This window comes from Plectropomus leopardus, chromosome 23, assembly GCF_026936395.1.
Source record: "Plectropomus leopardus strain MGB_pleo_1.0 chromosome 23, ASM2693639v1, whole genome shotgun sequence".
Taxonomy (NCBI): Eukaryota; Metazoa; Chordata; class Actinopteri; order Perciformes; family Serranidae; genus Plectropomus; species Plectropomus leopardus.
Window position 1 is genome coordinate 21,232,382 of NC_142198.1, and position 17,619 is coordinate 21,250,000.

Below are 17,619 nucleotides of genomic sequence, written 5' to 3' on the forward strand. Positions count from 1 at the left end.
TACGATTAGGACTGATGTTGATTAAAAAAAATACTCAATGACAGTAGAAAATACTATTAATGTATACTATTTTTTAAAGCTTGATTTTGAAAAGCACATTTTGTGCACAGAGCGACATGAATTCTTTAAAACTGTTTTTACTGACCTGCTGCTACAAAACGCCGTTATTTACAAAGTCCAAATATATATATATAATATAATATATATATCTGTATATTCTGAAATAAAACTGTGTGATTCCTGCAGGATTCAGACTGCTGCTCGGTGGGAACTGCAGCAGTTTCTCTGTAAACTTGTGCAGGTAAAACCTGTGAAGTGAAATCATCACCTTTGTGCAGCAGAACAACAATCTCTGAAACTGCTTAAAACTGCACTGAGAAGGCTGGATGAGCGATGGTGCTTCCAGTAAATTAAAAATAAAATACTGTGAGTCAAAGTGACACAGAGTCAAGTTAGTGTGAAATGCAAGAGACACCTGCAGCTGATGCAGAGGGCGTCTGCAGGCGGGAGCTCTGCAGGGAACAAATTAGGCCTCGGCTCTGCCAGCGGGCTGATTTCTGTAAAATAAAACAGAAGAAAATAGATGAAAAAATAAAGATAGAAGCTTGTCACACTTCAGGATTCATGCACATTTTGTTAAATACATTTCCATGACTTTTTCAAGACTCTGAGGCAGATTTATAAGACCATACATTTCTTTTTGGTTATTTTTCATTATAATAAAATAGCTTTTAATAATATATATTATTTAAAAAATTATGAATCAGAACAGGATTAGAACTGAATATTTAAATATAACTTAGGGACTGTTCATTATTTACCACAGGTTAAGTAGTTTTTAAGCACTAATAATTTTTCAAGAGCTTTAAAAAATGTTGGTCTTTTTTTTTCTTAAAAAAATCTCCCTTTTTTGCCATTTTTAAGGAAATATTTTGCCAATTTTAAAAAATAAAAATCGGCTTTTTTTTAATTTATTTTGCATTTATTTATTACATTAAATTGCTTTCTGCAGATTCCATGAGTTTCCAGGTTTTACATGAGTGCAGGAATATTGATACCTGTCATTTTACAATGATCAGTGATCTTTTTAGCCTTATTTAACACAGTTTCAACATGCTGACGCGTCTTCAGACTGAATTAATTCACGATTACTGCGGCTGTGTGCTGATGTAAGTCTGTAACAGCGTCAAACCGTCTGATCTTCAGTCATGAGACATTCTCGAAACATCACATCACGCTGCCAGCTGCTCGCATCGGAGGAGTCAGAGACGACCCGGAGGACGAGGTAAAGATCGGACCACCCTCTGCCTCTCCTACCTGCGCCGGAGGACGTCACAGCGCGCAGCTCCGCACGCGGTGACTACACACCTCAACAATCTGGCGATTAGCATCTTGTTAAATTATATTGTTTTTTCCACTGAGCTGTTCAAGCTGCATTCCTCACTGCTAGTTAACACGAGGACTAATGAGAGGAGCATGGCGTGTAAAATGAGTTTACGGCCGTGTGCTGGTGGTGTGTGGACTGCAGAAACCACGCTGATGCTCACACACACACCGAAGCTCACACACACACCGAAGCTCACACACACACCGAAGCTCTCACACACAAGAGAAAAGGGCAGTCAGCAAAATGCACTTTAAGTATGAGACGCAGAAGTATTGATTGTGCAGTAAAATGTTCCCTGTCAGTGTTTTATTATTATATCTTATGTTTTTAAATTGATATTCCTGCTGGGTTATTGTTTATGTCGCACTTCATTTGTGCAAGTTGTGTTTCATATCAGGACAGTGATATTAGCAGAAAAAATACAAATTCAGTGGGGAAAAAATGCTTAAAAATTAAATTAATTCTGTAAAAGTATTTTTTAATTTATAATAATGATAATTACAAGTAGTGGAAATCAGCCCCCCCACCACCACACAAAAAAAGATGCAATCTGCCTAATAAAAAAATTATAAGAATTCTGTGAAATTACTTAAATTTATAATTATGACAATTAAAAGTTTAGCTCTTTGGATTTTTTCCCCCAGTTTTAAAAGAATAATATTATAATAAAAATATATTATTGTTATTATTACTACTACTATTATTATGGCCTTTTCCCTCATATTTTCTGAATAATAAAAGTAAGGAAAATAACTAAATATATTAAAAATAAAAATGTAAAATTAAAAAAACAGGGAAAATAAGTGGAAAAAAATAAATAATTGTGTGCAATGTGTGTAATAATTTTAAATGTATAATTCTGATCATTAAAAGTTTGATGGAAACAAGAAAAACAAAAAACGAGGCGTTGGCATAAATATAAAAAAGTAAAATAACTAAATTACAAATTATGAACATAAAATTATACACATAGTTATCTGAACATTTTTCCTCATTTTTTTTAGATATAATTAATTAATTAATAACTAATTTCCTGCAATTTCCGGGACATTTCTTGCCAAGTTGCTCAGGGTTCAAACATTGTCACATCTGTACACACGTGAGAGGAAGCTGATATCATGTGTGCGTGTGTGTGTGCGTGTGTGTGTGTGTGTGTGTGTGTGTGTGTGTGTGTAAGCTGATATCAGCAGCCTGAACTCCGGCAGTGTGAAGGACACACTCACAGGTACAGATGGAGCTACTGTGGTTTTACTCGCTGCGAGTGTTTGATGTTTCCTGTGTGTGTGTGTGTGTGTGTGTGTGTGTGTGTGTGTGTGTGTGTGTGTGTGTGTGTGTGTGTGTGTGTGTGTGAGGTGATAATGAAACAGCTCCACTCCTGTTTGCCAGCCTCGCCTGCGGTCATTTTCCATCACGTCTGGTGAACGAGGTGACCTCTGACCCCTCCATGTTCAAAGCCGAAGAACAAACCCATCAAAATATTCTTCAGAGGAGCCACAATAGGAGCAAGAGGAGGAGGAGAGGAGAGAGGAGGAGAGAGGAGGAGAGAGGAGGAGGAGAGAGGAGAGAGGAGGAGAGAGGAGGAGAGAGGAGGAGGAGAGAGGAGAGAGGAGGAGAGAGGGGGAAAGAGTAGAGGAAGAGATAGGAGGAGAGGAGTGAGGAGGAGGAGAGGAGAGGAGAAGAGAGGGGAGGAGAGAGGAGGAGAGAGAGGAGGAGAGGAGAGAGGAGGAGAGAGGGGGAAAGAGGAGAGGAAGAGATAGGAGGAGAGGAGTGAGGAGGAGTGAGGAGGAGAGAGAGGAGGAGAGGAGGAGGAGGAGAGGAGAGAGGAGGAGAGAGGGGGAAAGAGTAGAGGAAGAGATAGGAGGAGAGGAGTGAGGAGGAGTGAGGAGGAGAGAGGAGAGGAGGAGAGGAGAGGAAAGGAGAGGAGAGGAGAGGAGAGGAGAGGAGAGAGGAGGAGAGAGGGGGAAAGAGTAGAGGAAGAGATAGGAGGAGAGGAGTGAGGAGGAGTGAGGAGGAGAGAGGAGAGGAGGAGAGGAGAGGAAAGGAGAGGAGAGGAGAGGAGAGGAGAGGAGAGGAGAGGAGAGATGAGGAGAGAGGACGAGAGAGGACGAGAGAGGAGGAGGAGGAGAGATGAGGCAATGAGGAGAGAGGAGAAGGGAGGAGAAGAGAGGAGGAGAGAGGGGGAGGGGAGAGGAGAGGAGAGATGAGGCAATGAGGAGAGGAGAGAAAAGGAGAGAGGAGGAGGAGGATGTGATGAAGGGTTCAGGGAACAGGAGGAATGAGCAGAAGAACAGAAGAACTGATGTGAAGTATTTTCACCTGAACATTAGCATGAAACTAGTTCAAAAGTGCAATAAAAGTACTATAAAAATACCAAAAAACATAGCAAATAAAATAAAATAAAATATGAAATACAATAAATTAAAAAATAAAATAAAACATAATAGAGAAAAATAAAACAAGCGAATATAAAATAAGTTAAAATAAAATACATTTATAAATAACCCCCGCAAAAAGTAGTAAAGTAGCAAAACACGAAAACACAAGTCAAGTACAAGTACCTTGAATTTGTTAAGTGCCGTAGCGTTACTTGAGTAAAAGTAATCAGTTACACGTCACCGCCGAGTGTAACGGTCGGCCAACGTCAGTTTAAATCTTAACGGTTACCGTGACGTCACCCGCTGCTAGCTTAAACGCTAACGTCACTCACCGACCGCGCGAGCCACAAATATTTTAAACGGCGGCACAAAACGCGTTTTTTTCTTCTTAATAAACAACCGTGACGTTAGAAAAACAGGTTTAAAGCGCTTTTTTTAACGGAATTACCTTCAACAGGTGGGAAAAAGGGGACCGCGAGACCAACGACACACCTGAGACTTCTCTCGTTTGTTCGGGTTGACGGAAGGTGCCACGAGCGCGCGCGCACCACTTCTAGAGCCGCCAGGCATTACTAACAGATCGACGCACAATTCACCCACACAGATAACATCGATCTTCATCACCTATCTGTTTCTGCCTGCATAGTCTGATCTGATTTATCAATATTTTTTATCGGCTTGGTATTTTATTGATAATCTTATCGGTTGTTTTTTTTTTTATTAATTTCTTTTTAGGAAATATATTAATATAAAAAAATTAATTCAGAACACAATTTGACCAGAATAATTTAATAAATGTTGTTTCGAGGGCAGCAAAGTACCCATATGCTGAAAATATATGTTCGAATATCTGAATACTCAGTAAAATAAAATAAATTAAAATAAAATAAGTGAATATAACATAAGTTAAAATAAAACAGATTAATAAATTACCCCCGCCACACACCCCAAAAAGCAAAAAAATCAAAAACAAATGGTAAAGCAATATATAAATACGTAAATAATAAAAACATGGCAAATACATTGAAAAAAACTGCTAAAAAAATTATAATAATTATGTAAAATGTTTTTTAATTTAAAATTCTTATTATAATAAAAAATGTAGTTATTTGATTTTTGTTCTAGATTAAATAAATAATTATTTTCAAAGTCTGTAAATGTTTTGCAGTTTGCATGGAGTTTCTTGCCAGGTTGCTCATAGCCATTTTTTTTCTTTTTCTATTTTTTTTTTAATCATATTGAACAACCCTCCAGTTACTTTTTTGTATTTTTTTTTTACAATTTGCAGGACTTTTCTTGCCAAGTTGTTCATTGAATTTTCCTCCATGTATTCAATACCATTCTTCCAACACGTTCATCATTTATTTTGCGCTTTATTATGCAAAAAAGTTGTGTATGTATGTTTGTCTCCGTGACTCCGGACTCTGCAGAAAGCTAATAATTGTTCAAAAGTGTCCTTAAAGTCACTTTCTCGTCTCTGGAAGTTTTATTTAGATTTAAAATGCAGCAAAAAAAAGTTTTCAGATTAGAAACAGTCGAATCTGAGAGAGAAAACGAAAGGAAAAACAACTCTCAGCTGCAGCGTGAACGCAGCCAAAGAACACAACATGAGTGATTTGTGCGACAGAGGAAGTGATAAGGAGCGACACTACTGGAAAACTGAGGGAGGAGGAGGAGGAGGAGGAGGAGGTCAGGGCAGGGTGAGGAGGAGGAAGACAGTGAAGGTCAAAGAAAATGAGAGAGCGATGGAGGAGCGAGGACGGACCACCGCCACAGCCCACCCACACTGCACACACACACACAGCACACACACACAGCACACACACACACACACACACACACACACACACACAGTCTGTGGTCAGAGGTTCACCTGCAGTTCACGCTGACCATAACAACACCCCAGAGGAGGAGAGGAGTGAGAGGAGGAGAGGGAAAAGAGAGAGAGAGAGGAGGTCACGGGACGGATGGAGTGATCAGGAGGGATGGACGGGTGGAAGGAGGGAAGGAGCAGATGGAGGGAGGAAACGGGGGAGAGGTGGGAGAGCAAAGTTATAATTTAGAGTTGTGGGAGCTCCAGAGAGGAATCGGTCAAAGCGGCTTTTCTGTCCAACTTCTGTCGACGCTGCAGGTTCGCCGAGAGGTCACCGAGCCAAACACACACACCAACATTTTAATCCCACACACTCTTTTTTACAGTACATACACACACACACGATGGATGTAACAGTGGAGGTGGATCTGACCAAAAAAACATAACCAACAAGTTCAAAATGAAAAAATAAAAACATGCACACAAAGTTTTGAGAAACTTAACAAGAGACGACCTCGAAATTTGACCCCAAAATGAACAAAAAGTTTCAAGAAAATTAACTGAACCAATAAAAAAGGAGAAAAAAAACAAGGAAAGGTAACAAAGAAAAATGCTAAAAATTAGAAAATAAAAAAATAAAAAAATAATCATTTCATTTTATGTTTATTTAACTCAAACATATAAAAGAAAATAGAGAAATGAGGCAAAAAAAGTAATATTTACACTCAATGAAAACATGAACCAAAAGAAAAAGTCAAACACATGATGAGTTAGTTCACATGTTCAAAAATTCAAATAGAAGTGAGAAAAATTTTAAATATTAAGTTATAAACATTATAACTTTCTGGATATTTTCCATATTTTTTTAAAATACATTTCGGATAATTCTCACTCTCTTTTAAGCAAATTTTCACGTCATTTTCTTGTCACATTTTGCTTATTTCTTTATGGGATTTTTTTTTGGTGCTCATGCCTTTTTTTAAAGAAATAAATTGCTCTTTTGTCTGTCTATTTTTGTATAATATTTTCTTTATTTCCTTTGTTATGTGTTTGAAAAAAAAAGTTGTTATTTTAATTCTTTTATTGTTGTTTTTGGTTTGTTTTTATTATTTTATATCGACATTTCACTTTTTGCATTATTTGTTCTTTATTTTGTAAACTCTGTTTATTAAAAGTGCTACATAAATAAAGTTATTATGATTATTAACAAGCAGACACTGAAATGTTTGAACCAAACACAGACAACAGTTGATATAAATATTTAATGTGACGTAAAGAAACACTCTGCTCTGATCAGAAATGCAGTTTTATTGATAATATTGACACAATGCAGTGCACACAGTATTGCTTTTTTGTAGAAGGCAAATACACATAATTTTTTGGAATACATTCACTCTGTTTCTCCCAGAATACATTAAATACCTTTAATACCGTCAGCCGTCTTTTACAACAACAACAGGAGAGTTTTTCACGGTGCTGTTCGAGTAAAAACACACACTGGATTTAAAACCAGTTTCTGTTTCCGGTTCCTGTTCCTGTTCGCGTTCTCGTTTAGTGCAGCTTCACAGCAGAAGGACGCTCGTGTTGCAAAGAGAAAAGCATTTATAGCAGCAGAAATATTACACTTTTATCTGACTTTTTTTGCTTTTTTATTTAGTGCAAGTTCAGCTGTAAGGGGTTAAAAAACAAAAACTTCAAGATGAGCAAACATGCAATTTTTGCTAATTAAAAAACAGCATTTTGGTGATTTTTGTTTTAATCAGAGGGACCCGCAGTGTTCTCATTCTCCAAAGAAATAGTTTGACATTTTGGTAAATATGCCTGTTTTGAGAAAAGGCAACAAAAAGTCCCTCAGCTCTAAATAAGTCAAGTGTTTCCATGTGTTTACAGTCCCTAATATTTAGTATATTTCGCATATTTCCAAAAAAGCGGGAATTATTCCTTAACGGCGTGGCCTCATTTTTCTTGTTTCTTCGCAATATTTCAATCTTTGAACTTTGAGCAAATTTGTGCGATTTCTTTCAAAAACGTTGAGAAAGGGCAATGAGCAACCTGGTAAGAAATGTTCAACAAACTGCAATAAATTAGTAAACTAGATTTTTTTTTAAAAACTAGAAAAATGTCTAGGGGAAAAAAAGTAGAGAAAAACTACTTCCATACATAATTTTAATTAATTATATATCTAAAATTATGTTAAAGAATTACTGTAATTCTTTAGCACTTTTCTTGGTCATTTCCTTTTTAAAAAAAATAGTTTTTTGTTTTTAATTAATATTCCACAAATCCAAAAAACAAAAAAATGGGGAAAAATAGGGAAATATAATATTTCTATTATATTATAACTACAGATTTAAATTATTTTACAAAATCCTTAAAATAAAAAAAACATTTTTTTTCTAGGCTATTTCTATGTTTCTATGTTTTTTAACTTTCTTTAAAAATTGTGTCTCAGTCTTTTTTTTACTTTCTAATTATCTAATTTTCAGGTGTTTTTCTTGTCATTTTTACAATTTCTTGCTAATTTTCGAGTCATTTCTTCCTTCATTTCTCATTGCCCTTTTTCATGTTTTTTTTTTAAAGCGATCAAGCCAATTTCCTCTGGTTTCAAAGGGTTAATATTTAGCGTGACGCCATGAAAGTAGCGTCATCTTCGACCTAACTCCAAATTTAGAAAGTGAATAAGAATATTTCCTTAAAAAAGGAAGTTTTCCTTTAAGAGAATAAACATCTTTTGTTAATTTGTTCGTTAAATTCAGTGCTTTGTATTTAAAAAATAAGCTAATTTAAATGTCGTTCTTTCAGGTCAACGTTCACTCAGACGGCAACAAGCTTCATAAAGGCAACTAGAAGTCATAGCTAATAAAAAACAACAACAGCGACGTCATTTTGGTTGTTTTTGGTCTGCTGAGTTCGTGTTAAATCGAGGCAGCAAAGCTGAAGGCTGAAGGCACGTTGCATTCACTGACAGGAAGAACATCAGGGAGAAAACAGCGCTGAGTTGCAGACAGCTTTGCGGTATGAAGGCATCTTGGAAACCAGTAATAAAATAATGAAGTGCACAAAACAGCAGCAGGATTGTCAAATAAAGTCGTGGCTTTACATCAGCAGGACGTTTAAAGCTCTTGTAAATATATAACCGGAGATATTTCAAGACACCAACGCAAGTAATAACAACTAGAATAAACGCCACGCGGTCGTTTGCGAACAAGTCAAGTTTCTCTTAAAGTTTACATCCGTGAAAACGCGGACGCGTCGCACACAGAAGATCTCCACGATCAGCTCAGTTTAAATATCAGCGTCACAAATTCAGACTGACCGAATGTCTTCTGTTCCTGAGAGACGACGACGAGCAACGGACAGAAAAGAGTTTTTGTTATGACGTCACAGTGAAGTTGAGCTTTCGGATATAAAATGTCAGAACTTCTTCATTTTAACCTGTTGGACGTTTGTGTGAAATTTTGTCATTATTAGCGAATTAATTCTTGAGTCATGGGCTCGTTTTGTGAGGTCACAGTGACCTTGACCTTTGACCTTTGACCATCAAGTTGTAATAAATTCATTCTTGTGTCCAATTTGACGTTTGTGCCAGATTTAAGGAAACTCCCTCACGGCGATGTGAAGATATTGTGTTCACGAGGATGACATGGACGATAGTTCACAATAAAAAATAAATAAATTGGAGCCTTTTTTTCTTGATTTATATAATTTTTTTTGCAATTTTTAAAGAAAAAATTTTGGTGATTTTTTTGTATTTAAAAATTTTGGGCAATTTTTAAAGACATAACTTTGGAAATTTTTTTCCCCATTTAAAAACGTTTGGTGGAAAAGGAAAACAAGGAAAAAACTGGCTATTTTTTTTTTCTTTAGAAATTTTTGGTGATTTTGTGCCCAGTAGCTCAGTTGGCAGAGCGGGCGTCCCGTGTACAGAGGTTACGTCCTCGGCTAAGTGACCGCGGGTTTGATTCTGGCCTCAGCACTTCACTGCATGTCATCCCCTCTCTCTCACTTTCACTGTTTTATTAAATGAATGCAAAAAGCCAAAAAAAATAGACTTAAAAAAATTAATAAAATAAAATTGGCAGTTTTAAAGAAATAATTTGGCTTTTTTTTTTCTTAAAAATTTTCTGACAATTAATTTTTGTTAAAATCTTGTAATGATTTTTAAAGAAAACATGCCTTACAAAGCTAAGCATCTTTTTGTTCAAAATAACCAAAAATTCCACAATTTATCACAGCCGGAAACTGTAAAATCAGAAATTATCATTGGTTTTTGACATTTCTGACGGTCCTTGAATGCATCGCGTTATTATACAGATTTGTGAGACAAAATTCCACGACTTTTCCAAAAATTTCAGGTAATATTTTGTTTTTCACAGGCCTGGTAATTGCTATTTATACATGACTTTTCCAGGTTTTTCACGACCGTACGAACTCCGCTTCGAGTTAAAGGGGGACGCCAAATCGTGAGAATTAACATAAAAATAATGACGATTAAAAGCTGAAATATGATCTTGAGTCCTTAATTTAACTCATCTTTGTAGTGCTTCTCAACATGTTTTTTTTTGTCTTTTCAATCTCAGGAGCTTTCGGGTTTTGTGAACTTTGGTGAAGCGATTTGAACTTCCGGCTCTCAGCCGCCACACGACCTCCAAACAGACTGCACAGCGGTTGCTGCAGTTGCACGAGGTTATTGCCACGAGGAGACAAACACCGACATCTGATAGCGAGCGAGTTCCTGATGTTTGGAAAGCGGCGCCGCACGAACGGGATTCTGGATTAAAAGTCGTTTTCAGCTGAATTTGTGAAGGTTAATTAGTGTGATATATGAGGAGGTGAGCGTCGCTGGACCGAAACGCTCTCTGACCTGGCAGGACGACCAAAAACGGCGTCCAATAAATGACTTTTGTTTACAGGTCCTGGTTGGCTCGTAATCGGCTGGTGCGAAACCAAAACGGACCAAAGTCAACTTTTCCACTCCGGTGACGACCAAAGCAAACTGACCTGATCGCACCCAAACTTTGGACTTTGGAGAGAGGAAACCGCCGAGAGGACGCAGAAATAAATAAGAGAAGAAGAGAGCGGAGGTGAATATTTCTCTTTTCGTTATGTGGTTTTTATTACGTCTCTGTTTCGTCCGTCGCTGCTTTTCGTCAGTTTTAGAAGGAAATCCTGCGAAATCTGAGTGGATTAGTCGCTCTCCTCTAACCTTTCCTTTTAGGCTTTGTGTGTGTGTGTGTGTGTGTGTGTGTGTGTGTGTGTGTGTGTGGCCCTTATCTGCATACACCCATCTGTCTAAAAACACGCTTTGTACTAACAAAGTTTAACCCCTCGAGATCAATGAGAGCAAATCCCAGACTTAACCTGCTGAACCCTGAGAGAGCGGAGAGGAGGAGGAGGAGGAGGAGCAGTGATGAAGAGGAGGAGGTGAAACGTTCTCTGAGATGCAGGGAGGACACAAACAGGGGGATGAAGTTAGGGGTCGGGGTTCATACAGATTTTAACCAATAAATTTCCAGGACTTTTTCATGATTTTCAGGCAAATTTTAAAGACCAAACGTTCTCTGAAAGATTCTCCTTATCGGTTCATTTTAATACCTTTTAAAAGCTTTTTAAATATATATTATTTAAAAAAAAAGAATTCAAAACAGGATTAAAACTGAATATTTAAATATAACTTAGGGACTGTTCATTATTTATGAGAAGAGAGGAGGTTGTGCAAAAAGGGGGAGGGATGTTGAATATTTTTTAAGCACTGGGGAGAAACCTCGGGGCATAAAACTTTATTTGTAAGTTTTATTTTATTTTTTGTTTTTTTCAAAAAAATGTGACAATTTTTTGATGATTTTTAAAGACTTTTTTCTTCGTTAAAATTTTTGGGGGATTTGTTTTTGCTTTAAAAAAATTTTTTTAAATGTTTTTCTTTAAAATAATTGGTGATCTTTCAAGCAAAGAAATATGACATTTTTTTTCTTTAAACATTTTTTAGTGATTTTTAAAGAAAAAAAATCACTGGTTTGGAAGGCATGTTTTCTTTAAAAAAAAAAAAAAAAAAAAAGAAAAATGACTTTTGATTAATCAAAGCTAGAATTTGTAAGAGCAGAAATTAACTCTGGATTTTCACATTTCCGACAGTCCTTGAATACATCACACAATTCAATTTTTCAAAACTTTTAGGGTTATAATAAGTTTTTCCAGGTTTTCCATGACCGTCCAAACCCTGGAGATAAAGACGGACAGAAGAAGGCAAGAAAGGAAATGAGGAGAAGGAAGAAAACGTGTAACACGGAGGATAAAAATGCATGTTGAGGTGATAATTGTCGATGCAGCTGATTGATTTAAACACTATTTTTAAACGGGTAACTGCTGATGAAGAACACGTGAGACGATAAACGCACAGCAAAGATATTCAGTCGTTTGTTTACTACATTTTCAATGACTTTGATTTCTGATTGCAGCTGAAGGCAGCATATTTATCATATATATATATATCTATATCTATATACTGTAAAGAGAATAAAATTCACATCATATTTTAATGTTCTTCTTCACAAAGATTTGATGTTTTGGAGCCATAAAGTTTGAATCAGTCGCCGCTGCCTGGCCTGGCGTTGCCGCGGCGCCGCAGCCGGGGAAACAGCAGGCGGTAAAAAGATCAGCGACGGCCTTTGATTCTGTTTTTGTCAAACACGACGGCGGTTCGGCGACGGGCTTTTATCCCGCCTCTTCTCAGCGTGAGACGAGGACGCGGGCGACGCATGCTGAGATCTGACGGCGGCGTTTCGGCACAGTAACGTTTGTGATGAAGACGGCGAAGGCACAAATGGAAAAACGCACAGATCGTGTCGGAGGCGTTTGGGAACCTCGGGCTCTATTGCTGATCTCTTTCTTTACAAAAGAGCGTAAACTTTTCGGGGAACAGTCAGACGGAGGTCACCGGGTCATCGCTGCACTCTCACTCCCAACTTTAGTGACAAGACTTAAGAAAACAGAGAAAAAAACCTTAATTTCACTTGTAGGAACTTTTTTTCCACTTCCCTCGTCTCTTTGATCGTCACTCTGCTGCTTTGGCCGGCCCGAACGGTCCCACCATCTTCATGGCGGCGTAGTTCTGTGAGACGAAGAGAGAAATGGATGCAGTTTAAAGCTAAAACAAAAGACCGTTTCTAGACCTCCATCACCAACTTTTAACACCTGCTCTCTTTACCAGTTAACTATTAAAGATATTACATAACTTTTGTGCACTGAAATGTCTAAAAAAACGACTAGAACGCAGGTATTTGTTTTGTTAAGTTTCGTATCTACATTAAGCTAAATGTTTTTAACGCTGACGGGTAATTTCGATGTACACAGCGTCCTCCTGTCAGTGTCCTTATATCTGCTGTCTGACAGAAGCTGATATAAATACACTTTCGATCCAGTTTCGAGCCACATTTCTTCCAAACACACTTTATGTTTGCGTAGTTTTTAACTGTAGATGTCCGGATTTTTCCGCTGGTTTAAATCACCTGACTGTGAAAATAAAAAAACAACCGAAAGATGCTTTAACTGTGTAAATAAATCAACAAATAAGCGCATTTCTTCCTCACTCTCCATCCAAGAAGTGTAACAGTTTCTCACACACGGACTCAAACTCACCGGGAAGGAGTAGAGGAAGACGCCGAGGAAGAGGAAGATGAGGAAGAGGATGATGAAGAGGATGATGAACCACTTGAACCGCCTCCACAGGATGAACTTGAGAGTCTTGTAGGGAGAGGAGAACCACAGGAAGGAGGTCTCCGGACGCCTGCAGGAGAGAGGAGAGGCTGACACACCGCGTGTGTGTGTGTGTGTGTGTGCGCGCGTGTGTGTGTGTGTGTGTGCGTGCGTGCGTGCGTGCGTGCGTGCGTGTGTGTGTGTGTGACTCACTGAGGCTCCTCCAGGTGAGGGTTCATGTTGGGTTCATCCCTGCCGAGTCCAGCCGGTCGCTCCTCGTGCTCCTGCTCCGTCACGATCTCCAGAGACATCTCCACCTTCCCCTGAAACACACAACACGCTTTTAGCTTCAAGACGAATGCAGTGATGCTCAACTTACGGCCCGCGGGCCAAATCTGGCCCCTGACAGGGAGCCAGGTGGCCCCCATCTATTTTTTAAATCACAATAAAAATACAGAGATTCGCACTGTGAATTGTTTTTGTACTTTTAGTACACAGACAGTGTCAGAGTGAATAAAACAGCAAAATAGAGCTTATTAATAAAAAAAGTGCAAGTGGAGGATCCACTAAAGCTAAGACCCTAATGTCCTACAATCCTAGAAATGTCCTAAAATACAAAAAAATCTGAGAAAGGTACGGAAAGTTAAAAACATCTCCAAATTCTAGAAACCTCCTAAAATATAAGAAATGTCCTAAAATATGAGAAACATCAAAAAATCCTATACATGTCCTAAAATCTGAGCAATGTCCTAAAATTTTAGAAACGTCCTAAAACACAAGAGGTGTCCTAAAATCCGACAAAACGTCCTAAAACCCTATAAATGTATTAAAAACCGGAGAAACGTCCTTAAATACTTTAAACATCCAAAAATCCTGGAAATGTCCTAAAATTTGAGAAATGTCCTGAAATCCTGAAAACATCCCAAAATATTGTAGCTAGAAATATACAAAATCTGAGAAACATCCTAAAATTGTAGAAACGTCCTAAATATGAGAATATATGAGAAATGTCAAAAAATCCTGGAAATGTCCTCAAATCTGAAAAATGTCCTAAAATCCTACAAAAGCGAATGAGTGTGTGTGTGTGTGTGTGTGTGTGTGTGTGTGTGTGTGTGTGTGTGTGTGTGTGTGTGTGTTTTCCTCACGGCGAGGATCTTGTCTCCGTTCTGCTCGCAGGTGCAGGGCCACCATCCTTTGACCGTCTTCTGTTCGAACAGAGACACCAGTCTGTCCCCCGGCTGCTCCAGCAGCTGCAGGGAGCATTTCTCTGGAGACTTGGCGGGACGCAGCATGTGGTTCAGGTCCAGCACCAGGTGACCTGAGGACACACGCACAGTTTATATTAAAAAAATCAACTTTTTAAAAGCATTTTAAAAAAAAGTCTTTAAAGCAAATTTAAGGTTTTTGGACAAATCCTGATTTGAGGTGAGAAATTATTTTTATTGAGTTTTAAATACAGACGCAGAGGGAGGTTTATGATTATTACCATCACTGTAACTATTTTAAATTGTTTTTAGGATCTGTTGTTTGTTTTAAGAGTTTGCTCTTATCGCTAGTTTGTTTTAATAGTAGTTTTATTTATTTTTATATATATATATATTTTTTTTTGGTGCTAGTGTGATGATATTTATTCTGCATTTTGCACTTGAGACACTGCACAACAAATTGGTTGGATTTTTTTAAAAACGTCACACAAGGTGACAGAAATTTAGAAAACTATTTTTTTTTTTAAACATAGCTTGGGGAACTTCCAGAGAACTATAAATACATATAATTATCTCAACTATATATTTAAAATTATTTTTACAGATTTTTTTTAAATGTAATTCCCCTTTTTTTTAATTTATTTATTTTAATTTTTCCATTTTACTTTCCAATTTTGTTTTTGTTTGCTTGGGTTATTATTTATTAATTTATTTTGCTAAGCTTAATGTAATTTTCACCTACTTTTTACTAATTTCTTGTTCATTTCGGCATCATTTTTTCTTAAGTTGCTCATTGCCTCCTTGCCAAGTTTTGAATGAAATCAGCTCAGTTTGATTTCAAAGGGTTCAGACTGTATGGTTCGGTATTGTGAAGCACTTAATGTTATTTATTATTATTATTAATGATAATTATTTTTTATTTATTACTATAAACTTTTAGAAATGGCTGTTAAAAGATGAGGAGAAACATCAGACGTCTCTTAATCACTGAGCAGAATCCAGATCAAGTGTGCCGTTTTCAGGTTCAGTGTGGAACTGCGATGCTTTCTGGACCATAAAAACGGTTTGAAAGATAAATGTAATGATATTAGCCTTGAAATGCTTTTGGGAAACCCAAATCTGTCCGAAGCAGCTGCGTCAGCTCTAAGCGTGGCCAGCTCCTCTTAATGACTAATAATGGACGTTCCTGCGGCGGAGGGTAGTTAGTCGAGTTTTGATCGCGGCTGACGTGAACTTCGGAGGGATTTTGGGCTGATGAACGGCTGAGCAGAGACTTCACGTCCTCTGGAAGCGTTTTTCCAGAGCCGGCTGCAGTCTGACACTGTGACAGTAGGAAAATGGCTCGTGTCTGACCCTCGCCGCGCAGGGAGATTAACAGTCGGCGGTCCGAGCTGACGAGCCGAAGACAGGCAGGAATGGAAGAAATGCTTTGAGGCGGCCACACACCCGCAGACCGGGAGAGGTGCACGCAGCCGAGCGGGAGAAAAAGATGGTGACAGACAGGAACGGATCTGGATTCCTCATCTTCCTCCTCCTCGTGCAGGCGGACGCTCGCTCTGCAGACCGTCACGGCAACGAGAGGAGAGATGAAATGAAGCGGGGGGAGCGAGGGAGGAGAGGAGAGGCGCGGCGGCGAGTTATTTCAGGAGGACGGGGCCGGGGCAGCGTCAGGGGTGAAGGAGAGGCAGAATTTTGACAGCTTGAGAAGAGAAAATAAAACGGGCCCTTCCTCGCTGTGAAATGTGCCAACACAGTGGAAATGGAAGAGCGTTAATTCTAAAGATAAATGTTATCACAGTAGTTTGTCTCTACGCGCGGCGCACATGTGGTTCTCCGGACGGATTTACCGCCGAAAGCTTTGGCCACAAACTGAGGAAAAACTGTTTTAACACAAAAACCCGAAATAAAATAAGAGTATTTCTACAACCCAAAGGCTTGTATGTGTGTTTTTTTACTGACTTTAACTGATGATCTTTTGATTAGAAAAATATCAAATAAATAGGGAAAAATATGAAAAAAATCATATTAATTATTACAAAAATATACATTAAAAATAAGGATACAGAACTATTCACAATTTATATTTATATATATGTTTTTAATTATTTTAGAACCTTTTTGATTTTTTTTTTGCTAACTTTAGGTAATTTTCTTGTAATTTTTTTTTTTTTTCTTGTTATGTTGCTGATAGGCCACTTTGCTCACATTTCAAAGTGTTAAGTATTTTAGAGTTAATCAGAATTTTATTTCAATTTCTTCTACAGTTTTTGCTATTGAGTAAAGTAAAGTAGTGAAGTCTTTCAATATTAACAAAAATAAAGTCATGTTTTTTGGAAATCAAAAATAAATTGATGGGGATACTGAATTTAAAAAAGTGATGTTGACACTGAAACACACACACACACACACACACACACACACACACACACACACACACACACACACACACACACACTCAGAGACGTGTTTTTTTACCGAGGTAGTCGTCGAAGGAGAACTTGTCATTGTCCCAGATCTGGATGGTCAGTTTAGGAGGCAGTTTGGTCTCAGCTTTATCCAGACTCCAGAAATGCTCCTTCACACACACACACACACACACACACACACACACACACACACACACACCAAAATCAGAGGGAAATAACAGAGAAAAAAGTGAGGATTTAACATTTTCTAGCAGTTGTACAGAGACATCATTTATATTCGCACAATTATTAAATATACGTCCACATCCTCCATATTTTCACCTTTCATCTCTCAATTTTAAAGTAGAATAAGTTTTATAAAACGTCGAATATAAAGTTCTATAAATCAAAAGATTCTGTTCTGTAATGAAAAAATAAACTATTTAAAGTAGAGAAACAGAAATTAATGCTGCACTCTGAGGAAGGTTTTCATCTGTAGCTTTACGTGCGATTTCTTTTTGTCCTTTTGTTTACCTTTTTCTTAAACTTCCTCTGAAGCGATCAGCTCTCTCACTGTTTATGTCCAGTTGTCGCTACTATAATAACCTCCTCTCTATACGTTTACACACTTTTATAAAACCGTTGTATGATGAGAGAGGAGAGAGACGCTCTGGAAACATGTTTGGAGCAGCACTCCACCGACACATCTCCCACTACATCACCACTTCCACACTGGACCTGT

The 17,619-nt window shown here is 37.8% G+C and overlaps 2 protein-coding genes across 7 annotated transcripts in view; both read right to left on the reverse strand.

The window, feature by feature from the left end:
* The window catches only part of LOC121961985 (uncharacterized), a 233,782-nt gene extending 229,434 nt beyond the window's left edge, over nt 1-4,348 (reverse strand). For both annotated transcript variants that reach the window (XR_015775785.1, XR_015775786.1), the window contains exons 1-2: nt 4,211-4,348; nt 476-557 (exon numbers count right to left, since the gene is read on the reverse strand). The gene's annotated coding sequence lies outside the window, so the exon portion shown is untranslated. The remainder of the gene's footprint in view (nt 1-475; nt 558-4,210) is intronic.
* Nucleotides 4,349-6,863: 2,515 nt separating this feature from the next.
* Nucleotides 6,864-17,619, reverse strand: part of dysf (dysferlin, limb girdle muscular dystrophy 2B (autosomal recessive)) — a 100,152-nt gene continuing 89,396 nt past the window's right edge. For all 5 annotated transcript variants that reach the window (XM_088073871.1, XM_088073872.1, XM_088073869.1 and 2 more), the window contains 5 exons: nt 16,948-17,047; nt 14,413-14,585; nt 13,481-13,590; nt 13,211-13,358; nt 6,864-12,683 (listed from right to left, as the gene is read on the reverse strand). In XM_088073871.1, coding sequence (XP_087929997.1) covers nt 12,627-12,683; nt 13,211-13,358; nt 13,481-13,590; nt 14,413-14,585; nt 16,948-17,047 — 588 coding nt within the window. In that variant the 3' untranslated portion in view covers nt 6,864-12,626. The remainder of the gene's footprint in view (nt 12,684-13,210; nt 13,359-13,480; nt 13,591-14,412; nt 14,586-16,947; nt 17,048-17,619) is intronic.